The sequence below is a fragment of the Xiphophorus couchianus genome, chromosome 22 (genome assembly GCF_001444195.1).
Source record: "Xiphophorus couchianus chromosome 22, X_couchianus-1.0, whole genome shotgun sequence".
In the NCBI taxonomy this organism is placed as follows: domain Eukaryota; kingdom Metazoa; phylum Chordata; class Actinopteri; order Cyprinodontiformes; family Poeciliidae; genus Xiphophorus; species Xiphophorus couchianus.
The window spans coordinates 25930216-25953805 of NC_040249.1; the positions used below are offsets into that span (position 1 = coordinate 25930216).

The window sequence follows — 23590 nt, forward strand, 5'->3', positions numbered from 1 at the left end:
ACTTTTCCTCTTCTTACGTCTTTTGCTTCATTGATCCAATCGGTCCATCCAGGTTTGACCTTTAACCTTTGAAACTTCAGCAGCTGAAATGTCAGTTAATGATCGTGGATCATAAAGCAACCAGCAGGTGGCGATGCTGCGCCTCTTCCTCAGACCTCCTCCTACGCTCGGCTATCCTCGGCTCCTTTCGGCTCCTCTCCAGCCACAGCAGCCAGTCGGAAACGCGCAGCAGCGTCGCGGCTCCGCGGCTCGTCTTGCTTTTCTCCCCGCCGTCCAGCCCTCCGGTGCGGCTCTCCCCTCTAGCCCGCAGCCCAGCGGCGGATCCTCGGCCTCTGTGACGGCCGGCCACGGCGCGCAGCGCGGCGGAGCCTGAACCCTTTCCGGCTCTCCTCCTCCGCGGCGGAAAACCCCGGACGGAGGCCCGCGGTGTGCGCTCCTCCTCCCGCAGGCCTTCGGCCCGGACTCCCGCCTTTCTGCTGAAAAATGGACGGCTTCACCGGAAGTTTGGGTGAGTACGGGACCCAACGCACCCAGAACCGAACCGAACCTGCTCACCTGCTCGTGCATAGGTAGGAAGGTGAGGGCCGCACGCGCCTCTGGCGGGTTTACACGTGTCACTGCTGTTTGTTTCAGGAAGAGGCTGCACCGCCCCTCTGGCCGCTGCAGGGCCACAAAACCAACACCTCCACCCGCAGGAGGGTGTACAGAGTCCAAACCTGCCAGAACCGGGTTCTGGTGTGGTCCCAGCTGGGTGCAGCTAGTTCAGGTAGCTGAACCTGGAGGAACAGAATTGTTTCTAGTCTCCCAAGTCCAGCACAATACAGGTCCAACCGGGTCCAATGGCCCAGTAGAAACCAAGGGCAGCAGTGGTCCTCAGTTGGTTCTGGTGCCCCAGGTTGGGCCACACATAGTCCTCTACTGGAAGCTGATTGGACAATCCATTAGTGCAGGAGTGTCCAACTCCAGTCCTGCAGGTTTTAACTGAGCCTCAGGTACAAACGGCTTCATCACCTCAGTTCTCCAGAACCTTCACGCCCTCATTGTTCTGTCCAGGTGAAGCAGAGGCTCATCTAAAGGTTTCAGGGCAGCGGGCCTCCAGGACTGGAGTTTAACCCCCGAGTCTTAGTGTTTTGGTTCTGATCCAATCCACTGCTCCGTTCTGCTGGTCCCGTTTCATCTTGTGAACACGGGATCAGTTCACAGGGTCGGTTCCCCTCTAGGGTTCTGTTCCTCTTGGGTTTTGGTTCCCTGATGGGTTTTATTAAAGTAACTGGGTCAGAACTGGTTTCAGATCTGTCCAGGTCCTGTCGGATCAGAACCTGTGACCGGGTTCAGGTTGGATCCTCAGCTCTTCTGCAGGCTGTTAATCACCCTCAGATTCAATCCAGGTGTGGCAGAAGGGAAACATGCAGGGGTTAAAGGTCACAGTGTAGGGAATACCCCCCCCAGGTGTTCTGATACTTGGAACCATCTAATGGGCCTTTGGTTCTGGTTGTGATGCTGCGGTTCTGAGCGGGTTCTGGTGTCTGTGCAGACGACAGCATGTCGGCGACCAGCGTCTCCGACGTCAACGACCGTCTGTCTGCGCTGGAGCTGCGCGTCCAGCAGCAGGAAGACGAGCTGACGGTGATGAAGGCGGCGCTCGCCGACGTGCTGCGCCGCCTCGCCGCGTCTGAGGATTCTGGGGCCAACAGGAAGCAGCACGGAGCCAAAGGTAAGGCGCTTCCACCTGTTGCCATGGATACAGGCTGCAAGGCGCGGTCACCAGCTACGCTGCACCCTGCAGGCGGCGCCGCCATGCGCGAAGCCTCGTCTCTGTCCTGCATCGCCAACGGCGGCACGCCCGGACGCAAGAGAGACTCCGCCTCCGTCACCAGGAAGGAGACGGTGTCTTCGGCCGCCAAGAGGTAAGAACCCACCGGGTCAGCACTGGGCCCGGCAGAACCAGAACCGACCAGAGGGCAGTAGAAACTTTAGAACCAGAGCAGACCCGACCAGAACCAGAGTAGAGCCCATCAGAACCGAAGCTTGGCGCTCTCTCATGGTCCCGGTTCTGTTCACAGCGGCTCAGAGAAGAAGAAGGAGGCGAGCGGTCAGCGCTCCCACATGGAGGAGATCCAGGAGCATGAGGAAGCTCCGCCCCTAAAGGAGCCGTCACCCAATCACTCGTCCCCCATCCTGTCCCACCTCCCCCAGAGGTCGGCCCCGCCCCCTGACTTTGCCAAAGGCCACGCCCCTAAAAGGTTCCACTTCCTGATTTGTCGGCTGCATCTGACCTGTTTTCCTGCTGATGCTGCTCTGACCTCTCCTACTAACCCGTCTCTGAGGCTTTCCCTGCACCTGATTGGCTGAGGGTATTCTTGATCAGCCAATCAGGTTTAAGAGTGGAAGGAACTTTGAAACTGCCTTAATGCAGGAGCTGCAGCCCTGACTGCTGTTCTGCTTATTTCCTTATTACTGGGTACTTTAACCTGCTAACCAACTACAACCAGCTAACTGTAACCAGCTAACTCCCTACAAACTGTAACCTGATAAAGAACTCACCAATTAACTATCCTGCTAGCCAACCTGTGACCTACAAACTGCTAACTGACCTGTAGAACCCAGGTCACTGGCTTCTAACTAGCACAGAGGGGTATTGTCTGCATGGTCTGTTTCCATAGCAACAAACGCTACATAATGTTCTGTCTGATCTCCTCAGGCTACCTTAACCCTTTCAGTCCGCCTTAAGCATCTTCCTCCAGGCTCTTCTCTGATTCTTCTTCACTGCTGAAATGAGCTGAAGGTGTTTGAAATGAAACCTTTCACTCCTCACCTTGATCCTGCCTTGCTTTTAACTCCTCCCCCACTGGCTCCTCCTCCTCTAACTCCTCCCCCTCCGGGTTCTCACTGCGTCTCCTGGTGCTTTGGGTGTTTGTGAGGCAGGAAGTCTCTCTGTTGTTTCTGAGTCAAAGCTTTGACATTTCAGCGTCAATGAATAAAAAAGTGATGATGAATCTGATGAGAGTTCAGTGATTCCTGCTGCTCACTCTGTGTGTGTGTGTGTGTGTGTGTGTGTGTGTGTGTGTGTGTGTGTGTGTGTCTCCAGAGGTCCCAGCGTAAAGCGGTCTTCAGGAATGGAGCGATCCCAGAGCAGCAACTGGGATTCAGCAGAGAAGAACCGGAACAAGCTGGTGAAGGCAGCATCTACCTCCAAGCTGCTGGCCAAAGTGGTGAAGAACGCAGACAAGTACAACACACACACACACACACACACACACACACACACACACACACACACACACACTTGGGGTTTAATAACCCAGCTGAGATTACTTGAGAACCTGTGAGTGTCGGGTCCGATTAGGGAGGAGAGTAATGAATGTTTCCTGCTCTTTCAGGCACAAAGACCCGGTGGTCAGCCAAGGTAGGTTGTCCTTCCTCGCCAAACACACCACACCCATCATCATCATCATTATCGTCATCATCACTGTCTACCAGCCAATAGGAATCCAGAGGGTCCAGATGTTTTCCGGCCTGTAGTCTGTCAGACGCCATGTTGTTGTTGTTGTTGTTGAGTGACCATGTGACCATGTCTCTGTCTCAAACCAGCCAAAATGTCGACCCGAGAGAAAAACATCCTCGCTGGTAAGTTCAGCTGAAGCCCGCTAGCTGGCTAACAGAAAGTGTAACACTTCCTGTTTCTGAACCAATCACCTCCTTCTGTGTGCTTCCATTGTCTGGCTCACTCATCCATCTGCTGATGTCACTGTTTGGCCCCGCCTCTTCCTTGTTTATAGAATTGATCTGCAAGAAAAATCACCCTGATTGGAGCCTGAACTTTTTCAAAGCTTCACAGCGAATCAGATCAGTTCCTTGTGTTCAAATCAGGCCAATCACAGGCCTTCTGTGCCTGTGATTGGCAGAGAAGGTACCGCTGTACCTTGATTGGTACCTCTGCAGGGACGGCTCGGAATATCCGAGTTGTTTTTATTGGCGACTCAGACTAAAACGGCCTAAAGCTCCTTCTGGGTGACTTTACCTCACCTGTCTAAAACCTGCCCCTCACCTGTCTCCAAGGCTTACCTGCTTCTCACCTGCTCTGGGTTTGGGGTTGGTTTTTTCCTCCTGGGATTCTGTCAGCAGAACCTTCGGGCTCCTACTTGAGGTTCTGGTCTGACCGGTTCTGTTACAGCAATGGCCCATCGGACCCAAACCTCGGTTCTGTTTGTTGTTTCAGAGGGAAACTCTATCAAGATGTTCATGCGAGGTCGACCAATCACCATGTTCATCCCTTCAGACGTGGAGAACTACGACGACGTCCGGGCCGAGCTTCCTCCAGAACGACTCAAGCTGGAATGGGTGTATCCTTCCGACCAGTTGGAGAACCAGTACCACCAATTAGACTAATAGAGCCCCAGATGGAGCCCAGTAGAACCCCAGGCGGTCCAGTAGAACCATGAGTGATCCAGTAGAAGCTCAGGTGCGGTTCCGGTGCTCCTTGACCCTCTGCAGGTACGGGTACCGCGGTCGGGACTGCCGGGCCAACGTCTACCTGCTTCCCACTGGAGAGATCGTCTACTTCATCGCGTCCGTGGCGGTTCTGTTCAGCTACGAGGAACGGACCCAGAGGCATTACCTCGGACACACCGACTGCATCAAGTGGTGAGGAACGCTCGGCGTCGCTTCCTGCTCCGCCATTGGCTGCTGCTGTTGGTGATGTCATCGCTCTCTGTCGACAGTCTGGCCATCCATCCGGACAAGATTCGGATCGCCTCCGGACAGATCGCCGGAGTGGACAAAGACGGACGGGTGAGCAGAACCGGTTCCGTTCCCAGAATGGGAAGGTTCTGTTGAGGGAACCAGCAGATTTTAGTTCTCAGCACAATGTGCAGTGATGGCATAGTTAATTTGAAAAAGAAACTTTAATCTGATTACTCCTAGAAAAAGTAACTTAGATTACAAGTAACCTTTTTAGTTACTTTCAGCATCTGCTGACAACAACCTTCCTCCAATCAATGTCAAATTACACTGAGTTTTGCCAATACTTGTGTAATCGCCATTTATTTTATAAACATCAACAATTTGTCTCATTGTTGAACCATTAAACAATAAATCGTTTCATGGTTACAACAGTCAAAAAAAACCTTTAGTCATTTTTGCGTGTTTTTCTTAGTTCCACTATTGTCTGTAAAACTCTAGATAGGATTTTAGAGCCCCCTTGCAGCCCCCTCTGTGTTACGGCCCTGCTGGCTCCACCAATCAGATGGCTGCACAGATTAGTGACACTTATCTTAACATTAATGATTAGAATGACGTTCAGTTGTGTAACTTTACAAACTCGTTCGTTGGTGGCTGTTTTCACGTTTATTGATCTGTTCATGTTAGTCTCCATGTTTAAAGTTTTCTATATGACCTGTGACGTCATTCACAGGTCATATAGAAATTATTACATTAATACATATTCATATTACCTGGACATTAACAAAGATATTTGGACGGATCATCCAGGAAATGATGGACAGGGAGAATCCGACTGAAACGACCTGGATGTCAGTCAAATTCTGGGGTTTATTGAGTCTCTGCTTATTTCTAAATGAGCAGCTTCACCTTCAAAAACAAGCCCAGAAAACCAAACCGACTCATTAAATTTGCAAGTGACTTTAGAAAAAACAAGCCCAAAGTCGCTTATAATAATTGGACCTGATGACAGAAACAAATCAAAATCAAATGCAGGTTGCATCAAAATAAACAACCACCAGTTGCTTAGGCCTGTCGATAAACGGTAAGTTAATCGTACGAGAAATTAAAACTATCGACGTCATTTTAATTATCGGCATTATCGTCTCTTCCGGCCTTTTTCTCTTTCTGTTGATGACACTGAATAGAAAAAAAGGCTCAACTCCGGTGCTCTCCACTGACCTCTGACCTCATTTCCTTAGTGTAAAGCCCAGAGCACACTACACGATCTTAGAGCAGTCGGCCGATTGTCGGCCCATTTTCAAAACCTGACAGACCACACATTAGCCGACAGAAATCCTAGGTATAACAGTTCGATCATGTTCGTTCCTGCCGTGTGGTGTCCAACAATGGGCACAAAATAATGGCTACAAGTTCAGTGAACTAATTTTAAAACCAGGCATTAATCAATGCTTTACTACAATTTACCTGCAATGCATGTGGCTAGTGTCAGCGTAAAGTCCTGACTGAGTGAAAATCATTAGAACCTGTTTACGTCACGTTAACGAAGAACAGCTGAAAAGTTACCGGGTTTATCAACTGCGGTAACAATTTAGCTCCAACTCCTCCTCTTGTCATTTCTATATTCTTTGCATGTTGAATAAACATTAATGTTGTTTCCACATATCATCTCCGATGTCCGTTGGACTTCGGGTTAAACACGAGGGGAATCCGCGCTTTCTGATTGGCTGCCTGTCACATTCAACAGGTTGAGTTAAGATCCCAGTCGGAGAAAACCCCTGATTTAGATCGGAGCGGCAACGACGATCTACCGTAACACACCACACAACCTTAGGAAGACCAACGTTTTAAGATTGTTGTATGGGGAAAAATAGGAGCAAAAATCATGTAGTGTGAACTATTGCATCAGGTAGTCGATGTGCCCATCTTCTCTATTTAAATCTGATTATTACTGAAGGGCAACATAATATACAGACTTCATAATCTGCACTCTTTTGGTTGAATGCAGTATTTATTTCCACTTTGGCTTTATGTTGTTTAGTTTTTATCAAGTACATTTTTTGTTAATGGAGACTGAGAATCCATTTTGTTTTTGGTTGTTTAGTTTATTTTGTTTATCAGCTCCAGTGTTAAATATTCTTTTGAAAATAAAGTGTATCTATCTTTGGCAGGAAATCACATGCATTATTACATCATTTCCATTAAATCAGTGTAAAAAGATCTTCAAACAATATTATCGTTTATCGCAATAATTTTTGAGACAATTAATCGCTCAGCAAAATTTACTATCGTGACAGGCCTAGTGTTGCTGAATCAAAACGTCCTGATAGCATAGCTAGCTGATTAATGCTGGTTCTGATTGGTTGGTTCTGACTGAGCTGAGTAATTCTGCAGAACACAGGGAGGAGATAGATTATTATGTATTTATTTATTCATAAATTCTCTCTCATGTTTGGACATATTTAAAGTTTTAATATGTGAAATCTGTGTTGTTGTTGTTTACGCTGCGGCTTTAAGCAAACGTCCCGGGTGGAGCAGAAATGACGCTCCGTCTGTGAAAAATCCCCACCAGTTGAACAGCGAGAGCAGAACCAGCGTCTCGCTCCGCAGCTCCAAGGCTTGAATTATTTTTCAGGCTATTTGTTCAGCTTTCTGACAGTCAAGCTAATCCGGGGAGTGTTGCTAGCTGTGCTGCTCTACCTGCTGTCTGGATCCGGTTGTCATTTTTTCCTTATGTTGAGCCTCCATGCAGCCAAACTCAGTCAAGTTCTTGTTTTTTTTCCTCCTCTCCACTTGGTCTTTTGTGGCTCTAGTGTCCCTTATATGAAAGTAGGCTGACAGGAGAGGCGGGAAGACATGCGGCAAATGTCGCCGGGTCCGGGGATCGAACCCGCGCCGACCACGTCGAGGACTCAAGGCCTCCAAACGTGGGTGGCGCCGTCCCCTACGCCACCGCAGCACGCCCCCAAGTTCTTGTTTTTTAAATATCATATTAGATTTGTTGTGTTGATGCATTGTGACGTCATTTTCCGCCGCAACACGCCAACGTCCCCGTTCACTCAGAGCGTTAAAGTTTCACACGACAGGATTTGTTGCTGCGCAGCGAGAAGGAAACAGGAAACCAGCTGCAGGCTGAGAATGAGACGCAGGTGATCAACAAGAGATGCTGATCGATCACCGATCATAAACTTTTTCACGGAAATCAGACGATTATGATCGGAAGGGCTAGTGTGTGTTGAAACGAACAGAACCGTTTGAACGGGTCGGGTCAAAACTCAACCACCAAAGACGCTGGAGTCTGGTTGGGACCTCGACCTCTGAATGTTGAACCTGGCTGGTTCTGACTGGTTCTTTGCGGTCCGTTTCAGGCGCTGCAGCCTCATGTCCGGGTCTGGGACAGCGTCAGCCTGTCCACCCTGCAGGTCATCGGTTTGGGAACCTTTGAACGCGGCGTCGGGTCTCTGGCGTTCTCCAAAGCGGTGAGTGTCCATCAGGAGGCGGCCATGATGCACATTCTGGTTCTGTAGAACCTTCCTAACGGGTCTCTGTGTTTCAGGACTCGGGTCAGCACCTGAGCGTCATCGATGACTGCAACGACCACATGTTGACGGTTTGGGACTGGCAGAAGAAGTCCAAGATCGCAGAGATCAAGGTGAGCTGGTTCTGACTGGGTTCTCCCGGGTCTGCAACCGGTACTGGCTGGGGTGTTCTGGTCCCTGGTTCTGACAGGTCTGGACCCGGTTCTAAGTGGTACCCGTTGTTTCCTTACAGACGACCACCGACGTGGTTCTGGCCGTGGAGTTCCACCCGACCGACCCGAACACGATTGTTACCTGTGGGAAGTTCCACATCTTCTTCTGGGCCTGGAACGGGAACTCGCTGCTGCGCAAGCAGGGACTCTTCGGGGTGAGCAGAACCCAACAGAACCTTTTGGACCGCCCGCCTTATTACTGGCTAAAGGGATTCTGCACTGAGCTGCAGCTCATGATCCCAGTAGAACCAGTAAAACCAGTAGAACCCTGAGTGACTGAAAATCATCTGGCTGAGAGGAAAACCTTCAGTTTAGAGCCAGAAAATAACTTTGTTCTAGAAACGGACCAGTGGCACCAAACTGGTTCTGGTTCCGGTGACCAACTGGTTGGTTCAGTTGGACAGAACCTTCAGTAGTCTGGTCACATGATCCAACATTTCCTCTTCTGTGGTCAGAGTCACGACCGGCCCAAGTTCATCCAGTGCCTGACCTTCCGGAGCAACGGCGACATCGTGACCGGAGACTCGTCCGGACAGCTGCTAGTCTGGACCCGGAACTCTGCCGAGGCGCCCACGGGCAAGGCGCCGCAAGGTGAGAGGAGGACGTCATCAGACCTGAGCTTCATGTCTGACCATTTGATGAGGTCCAAGTGTCGGCTCAGACACTCACTGCTGTGTGTGTGTGTGTGTGTGTGTGTGCGCAGCCTTCCAGATGAGGACCGACCTGCGGCCAATCGAAGCTCATGAGAAAGGAGTTTTCTGCATGTGCGACATGCGGAGCGGCTCGCTGCTGACCGGAGGAGGAAAAGACCGCAGGATCGTCCTGTGGGACCAGCAGCTGCAGCTTGACCGCGACATCGAGGTCACACACACACACACACACACACACACACACACACAGAGAGACGGAGCTTAACCCCCCATGTGTTCTCAGGTCCCGGATCAGTACGGGAACATCCGGGCGCTGGCGGAGGGAAAGGGGGACGAGTTCCTGGTCGGGACGTCCAGAAACTTTGTCCTCAGAGGGACCTTCAACGACGGCTTCCAGGTGGAGGTCCAGGTGAGGTCACATGACGACATGACATCACAGAAGGGACCTGTGGTGCGTTCAGGGTCTCTCTCTCTTTCTGCGGTGCGTTCAGGGTCTTTCTCTCTCTGCGGTCTGTATAGGGGTTTTTTCCCCTGTGGTGCATTGAGGGTCTCTCTCTCTCCACGGTGCGTACAGGGTCTCTCTCTCCGCGGTGTGTTCAGGGTTTTTTTCACTCCACGGTGCGTTCAGGCTCTTTCTCTCTTTCTCTCTCCACGGTGCGTTCAGGCTCTTTCTCTCTTTCTCTCTCCACGGTGCGTTCAGGCTCTTTCTCTCTCCACGGTGCGTTCAGGGTCTCTCCGAGGTCTGTATAGGGTTTTTTTTCTCTGTGGTGCATTCAGGGTCTCTCTCTCTCTGCGGTGCGTTCAGGGACACACGGACGAGCTGTGGGGTCTGGCCGCCCACCCCAGCAGGGAGCAGTTCCTGACCTGCGCTCAGGACCAGATGGTTTGTCTCTGGAACTCTCTGGATCACAGCCTGCAGTGGAGCCGCACTCTGGAGGTGAGGGGGCGGGACTTGTGACTGGGGCCTGCTGATTGGTTGGAGGGCTGACGGGTGTGTTGCTCCTGCAGGAACACGGACATTGTGCAGAGTTCCATCCCAGTGGAGCTGTAGTTGTCATAGGAACGCACTCCGGAAGGTCAGCGATGTCATCGCTGTGTCTGCTTCTGATTGGTTGCGCCCGCCTCCCTCTCCTTCTGATTGGTCGCTCTGCACTCTTACATGTCTCCAGGTGGTTTGTTCTGGACGCCGAGAGCAAAGATCTGGTCGGGATCCACTCGGACGGCAACGAGCAACTGTCGGTTCTGCGTTTCTCAGTCGGTGGGTGGAGTCTGCTGTAACCGTGGTGATGTGAAGGGACGATGGTTCCCATCATGCCTCTCTCCCTCCATCCTGCAGATGGCAGCATGCTGGCCGTGGGGTCTCATGATAACTTCATCTACCTGTACAGCGTGTGGGAGCAGGGCCGCAGGTACAGCCGCTACGGGAAATGCTCGGTGAGTTCCTATTGGTCGGCTCCCTGCCCTCTAATTGGCTAATAGGTCAGAGTGCAGAACCACAGCCACGCTTGGTTCCGTCCAATCAGAACCCAGGTTTTCAAGACCAGAACTAGAAGTAGGACCAGAACCAAGAATAAGACCAAGACCAGAACCAGTCCACCATCATCAGGTGTTGCAAATGTCCTGATTCCCCTGAATGTCTCTCCAGGGTCATTCCAGCTACATCACACACCTGGACTGGTCACCTGACAACAAGTTCATCATGTCCAACTCTGGGGACTACGAGATCCTCTACTGTGAGTGCGCACACTGATGCCGCAATGAAGTACTCCCGTAGTACCCCTGTAGTACTCCCGTAGTACTCCCATAGTTCCCCTTTAGTACCCCTGTAGTACTCCCGTAGTACCCCCGTAGTTCCCCTTTAGTACTCCGGTAATACCCCTTTAGTACTCCCGTAGTACTGTGTGTATTTCCAGGGGACATCCAGAACGGCTGCCAGCTGATCCGGAACCGCTCTGAGTGCAAAGACATCGACTGGGCCACCTACACCTGTGTGCTGGGATACCACGTGTTTGGTCAGTGCTCTGCTGGGGCCGGGTCGGTTTTGAAGGTTCTGATGGTTCTGATGGAAGCTGCTGTGTTCCAGGCGTCTGGCCCGAAGGTTCTGATGGTACCGACATCAACGCTCTGGTGAGGTCCCACAACAGGAAGGTGATCGCACTGGCGGACGACTTCTGCAAGGTTCACCTGTTCGCCTACCCCTGCTCCAGATTCAAGGTGGGTCCAGAACCGGAACCGGAACCGGCCGGCGCGTTCCGACGGACTAACCGCTGTCTCCGCAGGCACCCAGCCACAAGTACAGCGCCCACAGCAGTCACGTGACCAACGTCAGCTTCCTGCACAGCGACAGCCACCTGATCTCCACAGGCGGGAAGGACACCAGCGTCATGCAGTGGCGGCTCGTCAGGAAGCTGGTCGACGCCCCCAAGCCCGCCGCGCGCCGACCCAACACGGCCGGCGACCCTGCTGGAGACACGGCCGCCACAAACGCAGCCGGCGAAGCGGCCGCCACGCAGCCTCTGGCCGGACCCGACCCGGCCGCCGCCGAGAACCCGGACCCATCGAACCGGGTCGCCGCAGAAGGAACCCCGCCCCCCTCGGACAGCACGCTGAGCCTGAAGGACAGCCTGGAGACGAGCGACGACACGGCAACGCCGAGCGACGAGGGCCTGCCTCCCCTCACTCCGCCCTCCTAGAGGGGGCGGGGCCTCTTCCAGGTCAGGTGTCTCTGTTGCTGCTCCTGACGCCGTCAGGGTCACCGACCGCCAAACACCTGTTCGCGCCCGACCATTTCAGGACTGCTGTCAGGAATCCGACGGGAAACCCACAGAAACTGTCCGGACGTCTTCAGGCGTCGGCCATCTTCCCAGAAACGCTCTAGAATCTGATCCAGAACCTTCCAGGTCTCCTCCGATCCGCCACAGAAAGTCACCTGATCTGCTCACTCAGGGCAGGTGAACACTAGGGCTACACCGACTGCACATTTCTGTCCGATCTTTGAAAAAACTATTGTTTTTGTTTGAAACGGCGACAAATATAGAAAGTCGCTGAGTTGGTAACGGGGGCGACTATTGCAAACACCTGGCTGGGCGGGGCTAACCGGGTGGGCGGGGCTAATAGTCTCACTGCAGAGGAAATGAGGACAGTGGTTGATTTTTAGACCTTTACAGGGAAAAATAAGATCAGCTTCACAAATATTGGCCAATCAGTGATCTTTGAAATTTAAGAAATCTGCACCAGTAAATCGGTTAGTTTTTTTTCACATTATATTTATTGAATTTTATAACATAAAACAAGTGGCAGTGATATAGTTGACGTAGGGTTCACATTAAACAAGTCAGTCCTCAAAGTAAATAAACATAAATAATAAAGAAACAACAACAAAAAACAACTCAACAGTATCATATATCAGAAAACAGAAATAAAGAGGGAAAAAACCCAAAAGCGTTATTGCAGCTTTCTTCAGGATTCATTTCCCTTCCTCTGACAACATAAGTGAGTCGCTCCAGAGCCACACATGATGTCATGTCCCTCATCATTGTGGTTTGACGATATGTCCATTTTTTTTTAATCTTCTGGCCTGCAGGCGTCTAAAGTCAATGAATTTTAACTGTCTGGAGCTGAAAACACCGTTCTCTGGATAAATACCTAAAACACACATTTTAGCCTCAGCAGGTACAGTCACTCCAACAATCTTTGACAAAGTTTACATAACTGAGTTCCAGAATTGCTGTAATTTTGGACCCTCCCATACACAGTGAAAAAGAGCAACACTTCCTGCAGCTGTCTGGGATTATTGGCCCAGCGATTCTGTTAGTCTGGAGTTATTTATCGACGTTCTCATCAACCACTGGCATTAAAGAAGTTTCATCCTTGTTTTAATTGACTTCTGAGCACAATGCACCCTCGGTTAACACAGGATACCTGACACACCTGTGATGACCTCATCCAACATTTCAGCCCTTTTCTGTCCCAAAGAGCCACCTGTTATCCTCCCGTCTGCCACAGGGGGCAGCAGGGAGCTGAAGGGAGGAATTTGTCAAACGACAATAATTTTTCCCAAATAAACAGTCTGATTTTCCTCCAGTGAGACGAGTTGACCTCGAAGTTAAACAGGAAGTCTTTGGTTTTACAGGAAGTTTGAGGATCAGAGGAAACCTGGAAGATTTCAGTTTTGTTTCTAACTTTGCTTAAAAACAACCATCTGCAGCTTTTTAAAATCAATGTAATTTAAATCTGTGAATTAAAACATCACTGAAGGATGCAAACAGCTGCAGGCTTTTATTCTGAAAAGCCACAGATGACATTGAGTTTCAGTCTAAATGAATACAACAGAGAAAAGGAACATTCTGTTAAAAATGATGTCTGTGTTTAAAGCGATTCTGACCCGTCACGTTCTAGATCCACTGGTTTGGGTTTCAGAAGCTTCACACTGTTGCCAACAGGAAACCAACAGGATGAAAGAGGAAGTGCTTGTTTGGCGAGGTGACCTTCAGGTTAAAACTGTGACAGAGAACCAATCAGAGCGAAGCCTCCCGCTTTGCTGGAAATCCCACTTCATCTTGAGAAGAATTGATCAAAGTGAGCCCTCTCTGTTCATAAAGGATCTGTGTTGTTTGTATATGCTGCAGATGGCTGTGTGTATATTTCTGCTCAACACTAGAGGGCAGCACTTCAGTCACATTCAGCTCACATCTCTTATCCAATCAGGCGACAGCAAAGGGGAGGGCCTGTGCTCTGATTGGTTGCTCTCAGTGACTCACTGCTGGGCTTTTGTCTGTTCTGGACCATTTCACTTCAGGCCTTTGTTGAATGTGTCAATGATGTCATTCAGGGGCGGGGCCTTCGCGGAGGGGAGGATGAGGGGGGGTTGATGTTGCCTTTTTATTACTGACTCATCTTTTCTATGTTAGCCTCTAAAGGGCTTCTGTGGAGATCAGGGACTCACCTGGATGTTCAGGTTGGGGGGGGAGGGGGTCACGTGAAGGGGCGGGGTTTGCGTTCATTGATCCTCATTGATGATTTTTATGTGACTGTTTTGAGCCAATCGTCTTCTCTCATGCATTCCTGTCAGAGGGCAGACTGTACTGAAGATTTCAACACAAAATGCAAATAAACGTTGCTATGGTGACAGCCAATCAGCTTCGTCCTTGTCTGGTCAGTGACGCTTGATGACATCAGAAACAGGAAATACCATATATTAAATGTACTCTTTAGATTACTGCTCACCATCGGTTCTGGTTCTGGTTCTGGTCAGGAGCTCTGCGGTTTCCATGTCCAAAATGTCCAGCCGAGTTCTGAAACTATTCTCTTGGGCTGAACGGACCCGGTGTTACAGAAAAATCTGTGACAGGGGGCGATAGTGTGCAAATAAATACTGATCCAGCTGGGATTGTAAATTCATGGCTCCTTTATTACCGTCGACTTGTTTTAGAGGCTGAACAACCAGCATCGCATCGAATCGCCGTCATTAAAATATGTAAACCGACTGGCCGTTTAGTAAATCGGCAACTGATTAAGAAATGAACACTGGCTATTGCCCCCTGCAGTCACTGATTTTTCTGTAACACGCCACCAACTGGTAATGAGTGTGAAACACATGACAAAAAAAAAAGTCAAAAAATCTGATTTAGCCTGATATCCTCTTCTTCCTGAATCTTTCTGCAATAGCAATGTCTAATTTCATATGACTAAGATTGCTAATTATCTTGTTCCTCTGAATCCGGTAATTCCTGCAATGCAGAATAAGATTAGGACCAGACCGGACCGGACCAGACCGGACCGGAGGAGGTCAGCTCCAGTCGCCGTTTCCTGGCCGTCCGAGTTCAGATCCCATCCTCAGTGCAGCTGAGGCTAATCGTGGCTTTGCAGATGATCCTGCTGATTAATGAGATCATTAAAGTTCTTGAAGGATGAATCAGTTCGTGTGTCTGGAGCAAAAGGAACCGACCCTGGAAATGTCAAACCCAGGTTGCATTAGCGGCTTTCTGTGCACATGCTAGTAATATTCACTGGCTTAATAAATGGAATTGGATTTATTGTGGATGTTCAGATTAACCCTCTAGTTTTTATTTTCTCTGCTGGTCAATTCATTGCAGTCGTGTTTGACCGCAGGTCAGGTGGTTCAGTCTGAACGGTTTGTGATTCTGTGAGCTGTGGCAAATAAAGCTCCAGCATAGTTCATGTTTTAAGGTATGAAATCTGCAAAGAACGTTTCCTTTGCACGTTTTAGTGTTGAGTGAAGCTACGCAGTTTTCATAGTAAAGGTGAAGTTGAGTTTTACGTTCAGAGCTTCCTAGCAGATCTGTTTGCTCATTTCTCCATGGTGATTTGTTCCTACCAGACACAACCTTCACTTTAATAGGATCAATGGAATCAATCAACAGTAACTGCAGACTATGTATTGACCATGTTTTGTGTTTACAAAGCAGACGTCTGTACAACCATTCAGCTTTCAATGTACAAATAACATTTGTACATACCCGACACTCTTGATAACAGTATGCATATTACATACTCTATGGGAGGACTGTCAAACTCCAGGCCTCCAGTCGCTGTCCTGCAGGTTTTAGATGAGCCACAGGTAGAAAACCCTGGAGTGAAATGGCTTCATGACCTCCTCCTTGTGTAGATCAGTTCTCCAGAGCCTTAATGACCTCATTATTCTGCTCAGGTGGTGCAGCAGAGACACATCTGAAGGTTGCAGTGCAGTGGCCCTTGAGGACAGGAGCTTGACATTTGTGCTCTCTGGAGCCATGGGGCCTTCTCTTGGTGGTCTGTGAAGATGGTGGTTGTAATCCAGGCCAGAGAGTAAAGCTGTTTTCACACCTGATAGTCCAGTAGACTTGGTTCCATTGGGTACCAAAATTGCAACATTTGTTACATTTTCAGCAGCTGTGGTTCGCTTTCACACTGCACTGAGTCAAACAATCCAAATTAGCTGAAACCCTGTTCCCCCCGTCGCCTGTGGGGGCGCTGCACCAAGAACTACTGAAGGAATCGACACAATACCTCTGAAGAAGACCAGCGCAACTTCCTTCTTCACAAAAAGTCAACAAAAACGGAGCGGCGTCGGATATTAGCGGTTGTAGGATTTTCCATTCACATACATTACTAGTTTGGACATCTTTGAAAGCTAGCGACAGTCCTGCAGGCGCCATTACTACGCGGTGAGTCTGTCCACAAAACTTCCAATGCGGGATGAGCAGGAATCTGTCACAAAATGATTGCAGTGTTACCCCGACAAAGTGTGGTCACATTTGTTTTGGTTTAATTGTGATTAGTTTAGGATATTACCCTGTTTAGAAATCTTTGGAGCAATGTCATGCAGTAGCACAAACGCGCCGCTAGATGGCAGAAGTGGGACATTATGGAACTAACAGCGCAACATTTCTGTGTCGAAAAAGCTCCCCTCCATTCCGATGGGAGCTACCAGCGCAACAACATCGTCTCCCGTTGCTCACTAATTTCCTCTGTTAAAACAGGTTAATTCAGTGCTAAGCAGAAAGCCGATATGTAATGAACATGACTACTAACATTACTGAGACATTTTTGGGACATTTTATCCCGGGATAAATATGATAAAATGTCGAATCTGAATGTCGGCATGATACACGCGGGTGTATCATCAGAGTTCACCGTCTGTACTGGACGGTTAAACATTCACAGTGTTTTCTGAGTTTTTCTTATGAACTCTGCTAAGTGTTTCATAACATTTGTCCCCTGTGTATCCACCTTATTCCTGGGAGGGTTACTATGGAAACGATTATGGGTCTTACTTCCGGCGCCCAATACTGCTACCGGAAGTAGCAGTATTGTTTTTTGTAGGGTTTTTTGCTAATCTATAGTCATGATAGAAGTTACATCTCTCTTTTCGGTTATTGTACAATATTTAGTAAAACTTGTTCACGGACAAACTGTCTGCTATCAGAGCTGCTGAGTACTGACGAGTTTAATCACGGGGAGCGACAGGAACACGATTGTTAGGTTTAGCAGCTCGTTTCTCTGAAGAACTGACAGTAATAAAGAGAAAAGCAGAGAAGCTGGTCAAAGATCTGAGCTGCAGTTTAGCGCCCCACAGTGTAAAACACCAGAACTACATAATATTAGCTTGGTGTGATCTGAATTAGATTTTTCATTTGAATTTAAAAAATATTAAAGTTCATAAAGTGGCTACAGCAAGTGTGTTTTATCATTATGTTTGGGCCAGCAGTATATTTTTATAAGACAAATAAAATATCCGGGTTCATTTAGTCCATCAGAACCAGAACCTCGAGGTTCTCCGTTGCTGAGTGTCTGCAAATCAGCGGAGAAATGACCGCAGCTGCTTCGCTTTAGACCGTAATACGGAGAATCTCCCCACTGGACCAGAACCGAACCGAACCGCACATTAACCTGTTACAGAGAGCAAATTGCCACTGGAATGTGTGGTAAGATGCCCTTGTGGAGCTCGGTAACTGCTGTGCTGTTCTCTAATAATCAAAGTTTAATTTGGTGCTGCAGCGTTTCTGTGATAAGAGTTAGTTTTCACCGCCTACCGACAGATGAAGAACAAAAAGAATTTGGCTAAAAACTCTGAACTTAAAGAGAGAAAAGATGCTTTATGTGTGGAAGTCTCGCCTATAAATCACGCAAAGCCACAAGCTTATAAACAGTAAAACAACTTTAAACCATTTCCATTCTGCTTTTCATGCCACGGCAACCAACATATCTCCGTTAACCCACAGAGCAGAGAGTAATTACCCAGAATGCCGTGCACTGTAGTTGGCTTCCTGCTTTTGGAGCGGTCTGTTTGCATTCTCACTGCCTTCCAACTGCATCAGAGTTCACTTCAACCAGACTGAGTCCAAGGTTTTTAGACGGTTCAGAATTCGCTTTTTTAGTCTGTTCAGGAATTCAAATTTGCATTCACACTCACCAAACGAATTGGACTTTCTGGACAAACTGGTTACAGTCTGATTAAAGGGGACTAAACAGGGCTGGTGTGAATACATCCTTAAGATTCAGGCTTCATATACAGGAGCACTGAAACGCTTGCTGGCATACATCAGAATGTGATTATGGAATGACTCCATTTCAGCAAGACATTTTATATTTTACACATTCTTTGTCAAGGTATAACCATGGAAAAGTGTTTTATAGGAGACACAACAAGAAATATAATAATCATAATCATACCTAAAGTGCAAGTACTTGTGAACCTTCATTAGGCAGCGTTCATTGAGAATGGCTTCTGATAAAACCTGATGGGATCCCTTCTCTACCCGCTGATGGGTATCCAGGGGATAAAATGAATTTACAAATGCCTATGACATGTAATATGTCAATCTTATTGCACATCAAATGCATTGTTGAACAATATCATGTTCTAAACAAACACACTGGATTTACCCCACATGTCAACACCTCAGTGCTTAAGTATTAACAAAGATAAATACATCTTGTATTTTTGGATAATTCTGACTCAGTTTTGAGACGTCTTGCTGCAGAAGCAGAAATGATTACAGATATTTGTTCCACTGCAGAATAATGGAACAACCCCTTTGCTGCCGACACAAATCAATATATAATGAATTTAAATATTGGATAAATGTGTACAATTTTGACACTTCTGATGTATTAATTTTAGAACCCAAAAATTTACTGCATGGATCTTTTTGCCCATGTTTTTGGAACCACATGGTTCCACTATCCTGTATTTTCCCTTGACTGTCCATCCATCCATTCATTTTCTTCCGCTTATCCGGGGTCGGGTCGCGGGGGTAGCAGCTTCAGAAGGGAGGCCCAGACTTCCCTCCCCAGCCACTTGTTCCAGCTCCTCTGGGGGAATCCCGAGGCGTTCCCAGGCCAGCAGAGAGACATAGTCCCTCCAGCGTGTCCTGGGTCTTCACTGGGGCCCCCTCCCGGTGGGACATGCCTGGAACACCTCACCAGGGAGGCGTCCAGGAGGCATCCTGACCAGATGCCTGAGCCTCAACTGGCTCCTCTCAATGTGAAGGAGCAGCAGCTCTACTCTGAGTCCCTCCTGAATGACTGAGCTTCTCTCTAAGGGAGAGCCCAGACACCCTGCGGAAAAAACCCATTTTGGCCGCTTGTATCCGCGATCTCGTTCTTTCGGTCATGACCCAAAGCTCATGACCATAGATGAGGGTGGGAACGTAGATCGACCGGTAAATCGAGAGCTTCGCTTTCTGACTCAGCTCTCTCTTGACCACGACAGACCGGTACAGCGCCCGCTTGACAGCAGACGCTGTGCCAATCCGTCTGTCGATCTCCTGCTCCCTTCTTCCCCCATTCGTCAACAAGATCCTGAGATACTTAAACTCCTCCACTTGGGGCAGGACACCCCCCCTGACCCGGAGAAGGCACTCTACCCTTTTCCGGCTCAAGACCATGGCCTCGGATTTGGAGGCACTGATCCCCATCCCGGCCGCTTCACACTCGGCTGCGAACCGCTCCAGTGAGAGCTGCAGATCACGATCTGATGAAGCCAACAGGACATCCATCTGCAAAAACCAGAGATGAGATCCTAAGGCCACCAAAACGGATCCCCTCAACACCTTGGCTGGTCTAGAGATTCTGTCCATGAAAGTGATGAACAGAATCGGTGACAAAGGGCAGCCCTGGTGGAGTCCAACTCTCACCGGAAACGAGCCCGACTTACTGCCGGCAATGCGGACCAGACTCTGACACCGGTCATACAGGGACCTGACAGCCCGTATCAAAGGGCCCGGTACCCCATACTCCCGGAGAACCCCCCAGAGGGCTCCCCGAGGGACACGGTCGAACGCCTTCTCCAAGTACACAAAATACATGTAGACCAGTTGGGTGAACTCCCAGAACCCTCCAGGACCCTGCTGAGGGTGTAGAGCTGGTCCAGTGTTCCACGACCAGAACCAGAACCACACTGCTCTTCCTGAATCTGAGGTTCGACTATCTGACGGACCCTCCTTTCCAAGACCCCGGAATAGACCTTGCCAGGGAGGCTTAAGAGTGTGACCCCCCCTGTAATTGGAGCACATCCTCCAGTCCCCCTTTTTGAGCAGGGGAACCACCACCCCAGTCTGCCAATCCAGGGGAACTGCCCCCGATGTCCATGCGATATTGCGGCCCCAGATCCGATGAAACGATGACAAAGTCGATCATCGAACTGCGGCTTAGGGTGTCCTGGTGCCAAGTGCACATATGGACACCCTTATGCTTGAACATGGTGTTCGTTATGGACAATCCATGACGAGCACAGAAGTCCAACAACAGAACACCGCTCAAGTTCAGATCGGGGGGCCTTTCCTCCCAACCACGCCCCTCCAGGTCTCACTGTCATTGCCCACATGAGCGTTGAAGTCCCCCAGCAGAACAAGGGAGTCCCCAGGAGGAGCACTCTCCAGTACCCCCTCTAAGGACTCCAAAAAGGGTGGGTAATCTGACCTGTCGTTCGGCCCGTAAGCACAAACGACAGTCAGGACCCGTCCCCCCACCCGTAGGCGGAGGGAGGCTACCCTCTCGTTCACCGGGGTAAACCCCAACGTACAGGCGCCGAGATGGGGAGCAACAAGTATGCCCACTCCTGCCCGAAGCCTCTCACCGTGGGCAACTCCAGAGTGGAAGTATGTCCAGCCCCTACCAAGGAAACTGGTTCTAGAACCAGAGCCATGCGTCGAGGCGAGACCGACTATTTCTAGCCAGAACCTCTCAACCTCACACACTAGCTCCGGCTCCTTCCCCAATAGAACAATAGAAGTTGTTCTAAATAATTTTCTCCAGCACTTTTGACGGAGGCTTGGGCCGGCCCTGGACAGGAGTCTCACTGACGATGCTGATTTCTGACATGAGTGATATGGGCAAACGCCCAGGGCGTTATCTTTTTAGATAAGCAGAACAAAGAGTTTATTCTGCTTTTAATATTGGTTAAATTTATTTCAGCTTTAGGTATTTAATATCTCGGTGTTTTTATAGGAATGTGAACCTTTCAGATCAATTTTGATCATATTTCACATTTCATTGTGTCATGTAGCGCGGGGCGCTGGTCTTGGTCTTGACTACAACACTGCAGCTTTTGTTTCGAACCAAGGCGACCCGATGTCTGGACCTGAGTGTTCAGAAACGGGTTACCTAAAGCAGAACAGAACCTTTTTTTCTGAACTAACAGAACCGGCTGTGTTCCTCAGAACCTTTCAGTTGGGTTTTTCTGAGGTTCTCCTGCAGTCTGACTGGTACCGGGCCAGCTTGGTTCTATTGGTAAAACGTTCTGTAGAGAAACCAAACGCTGATCTTTGGTCCAACCAACAGTTTATTTACTTGTACAAGACACGTTAAACGGGCCCAGGTTCTACCAGGATCCGGATGAATTTCTGATTGGACCGCCGGTCCGGTTCTAGTTCTTGTCTCCATTGCAGCGGTCTGTGTGGCAGCAGGTCCAACCGGGTCGGGAGCAGTTCTCCAGCCGAGTGCAGCCTTTCTCTTCATTATCTGCAGACAGAAAACCCATCAGAACCTCTGCTGGTTCTGATGGTTCGGTCCAGTTTGCATGTAAACCCAACAGTCAGACCTAGCGACACGGGTCGGGTTTGGCTGCAGGTCCAGAACCAGGTCGGGTTCTGTTGGACCGGTTGGTTCAGAACACCCGGTGCCAAAGTAAAGAACCTCTGTGTTATTTCTGAGCAGGATGTCGTTTAAATCCCAAATTAAATTAATTTCTAGAATTTTCTCCTTTAATTTCTGGAATAAATGATAAACTTCCTGTCCAGCAGCAAAGCTGATAATCTATAATCTAATCCATGAATCTGTTCTTTCAGGCTGGAATGCTTTATCAGAAAATTCACTAAATAAAGTTCAAGCCATCAGCTGATCCAAATGCTGGTTCTACTGGAGGTTTTGTTCCTGTTAAAAGGGAGTTTCTCCTCTCCATTGTCGCCCTCTGCTGGTCAGGAGGAGTGACTCACCTCTGGTGTAGCAGGCCTGTTGGACCTTCCCAGTGCACTGCAGCAGCAGGTTGTTCACCATCAGGAAGTCTTCTCCATAGCAGCTGATGTGGAACTGCTGAGCTGCAGAACAAACACGACGATCAGACAGAACCCGCCCGACCCAGAACATCCGGAGCAGTCTGGACTGCAGAGGCAATATTTCACCACCAGAGGGCGCCCCAAACACACCAAGAACTGCCGCAGATGTTCATTGTTCCTGACAGCAAACTACAATAGATAAATAACTGATTCACGCATCCCTCAGAGCACAACACCTGGGAAAATACCTGGAAAACACCTGGAGAAAACCTGGGAAAATACCTGGAAAGCCCTTTAAGCCCTGATCCATTTAGCAGAACCATCCTGGACGGATCCGGTTCTGTTACGTCCAGAACTAACAGAGCCGTTCAGAACCAGAACCTCTCCAGGCGGACGGACGGCAGAGCCACCTGGACATTTTCCCACAATGCACTGGGGTTCTACACATTGCATTGTGGGAAATTATTCCTCCTTGGTCATCTGCCATTTAGAGTTGACCTTTCATTTCTCTGCGGGTTTTTCTGGGTGCCATGGTAACCGTTCATATCGGCCTTTAAGCTGCCATCAGTTTCCATTCTGCACCATAGAGGCCTTTAACTAGGCCGTCTGACCAGCTGGATGCTTCAGCATCTCTGGTGGAAATATTTCAACTTTGCCTTTTTCTCCAGTTCTGCTTCATTAATAAGTTTTTTAATCAATTCTGTTGAACAATTCAGAAACAACCTCCGGTTTTTATTTGTTGGTTCATTTCAATCGTTTTTTTCTGTTTCAGATGATTTCAGTGATTATTGATCGTTAACTGATTGGTGATCTAACGATGATAATTCAGTAACGTTGAGTTCAATAATTTTTTACGAACATTAAATGTTTTGCTTTGCGGCTCAGAATCTAGTAATGAAGATCCCGACCAGAACCGCCTCTGGAGAATCCAGGATGATGCTCACGTGTTTTGCCTGTTTAAAGACTCAACTTTGCTCTCAGAACCAGAGTTCTGTTAATCCAGTTAAAGAGAAGCAGAACATCCAGGATTCAGGTCAGAACCAAGTCAGAACTTTTTGCAGAATACCAGGAGGACCTTGTTTCTGACAGTTAGGTTCTGGTTAGGCCGAATACTTCCAGGTTCTGAAAGTATTCTTATAGTAATCAGAACTATAAGAAGTTCTGATTAGTTTTTATAGTTCTGACTGGTTCTGATGGGTCCTGAGGGGATGCAGAGTTGTTCTTACCGGAGCAGAGCGGCAGCAGCAGCAGCAGCAGCAGGTAGACCTTCATCATTCTGGTTCTTTGGGTCCAAAAGGCTCAGAAAATAGAAACTGTGATCCGAGTGGAGCGAAGTCAGACTTTTATCGTCTGCTGGGGAGAGATAAGAAAAGCAAACAGTTCTGGACCCGTGAACTCCGGGTCAGAACCAAAGTCAACGACTCGCTTGTTTAGATCTGCTGAGTCACAGTTTCTGCTGTCCGGGTTTCTGCTGAGTCGGGGTTCAAACTTACAGTGAAAAAGAGCAAAAC

The 23590-nt window shown here is 48.9% G+C and overlaps 1 protein-coding gene across 3 annotated transcripts; it reads left to right on the forward strand.

Moving 5' to 3' along the window:
* Positions 1-172: 172 nt before the first annotated feature.
* eml4 (EMAP like 4) lies at positions 173-14216 on the forward strand. 3 transcript variants are annotated; one of them, XM_028006298.1, is made up of 24 exons: positions 175-508; positions 1535-1714; positions 1787-1907; positions 2064-2243; positions 3089-3229; positions 3381-3406; positions 3592-3627; positions 4220-4343; positions 4495-4644; positions 4722-4791; positions 8049-8159; positions 8237-8332; positions 8452-8586; positions 8887-9022; positions 9135-9292; positions 9365-9490; positions 9887-10018; positions 10090-10157; positions 10251-10339; positions 10418-10515; positions 10727-10814; positions 10995-11093; positions 11165-11295; positions 11361-14216. In XM_028006298.1, the coding sequence occupies exons 1-24, from the start codon at positions 484-486 to the stop codon at positions 11772-11774; spliced, it is 2934 nt and encodes a 977-aa protein (XP_027862099.1). In that variant the 5' UTR covers positions 175-483; the 3' UTR covers positions 11775-14216. The 3 variants fall into 3 exon arrangements, with proteins under 3 accessions (XP_027862100.1, XP_027862099.1, XP_027862101.1); XM_028006299.1 differs by lacking the exon at positions 3592-3627 and having other exon boundaries at positions 173-508; XM_028006300.1 differs by lacking the exon at positions 2064-2243 and having other exon boundaries at positions 177-508.
* Positions 14217-23590: the final 9374 nt, after the last annotated feature.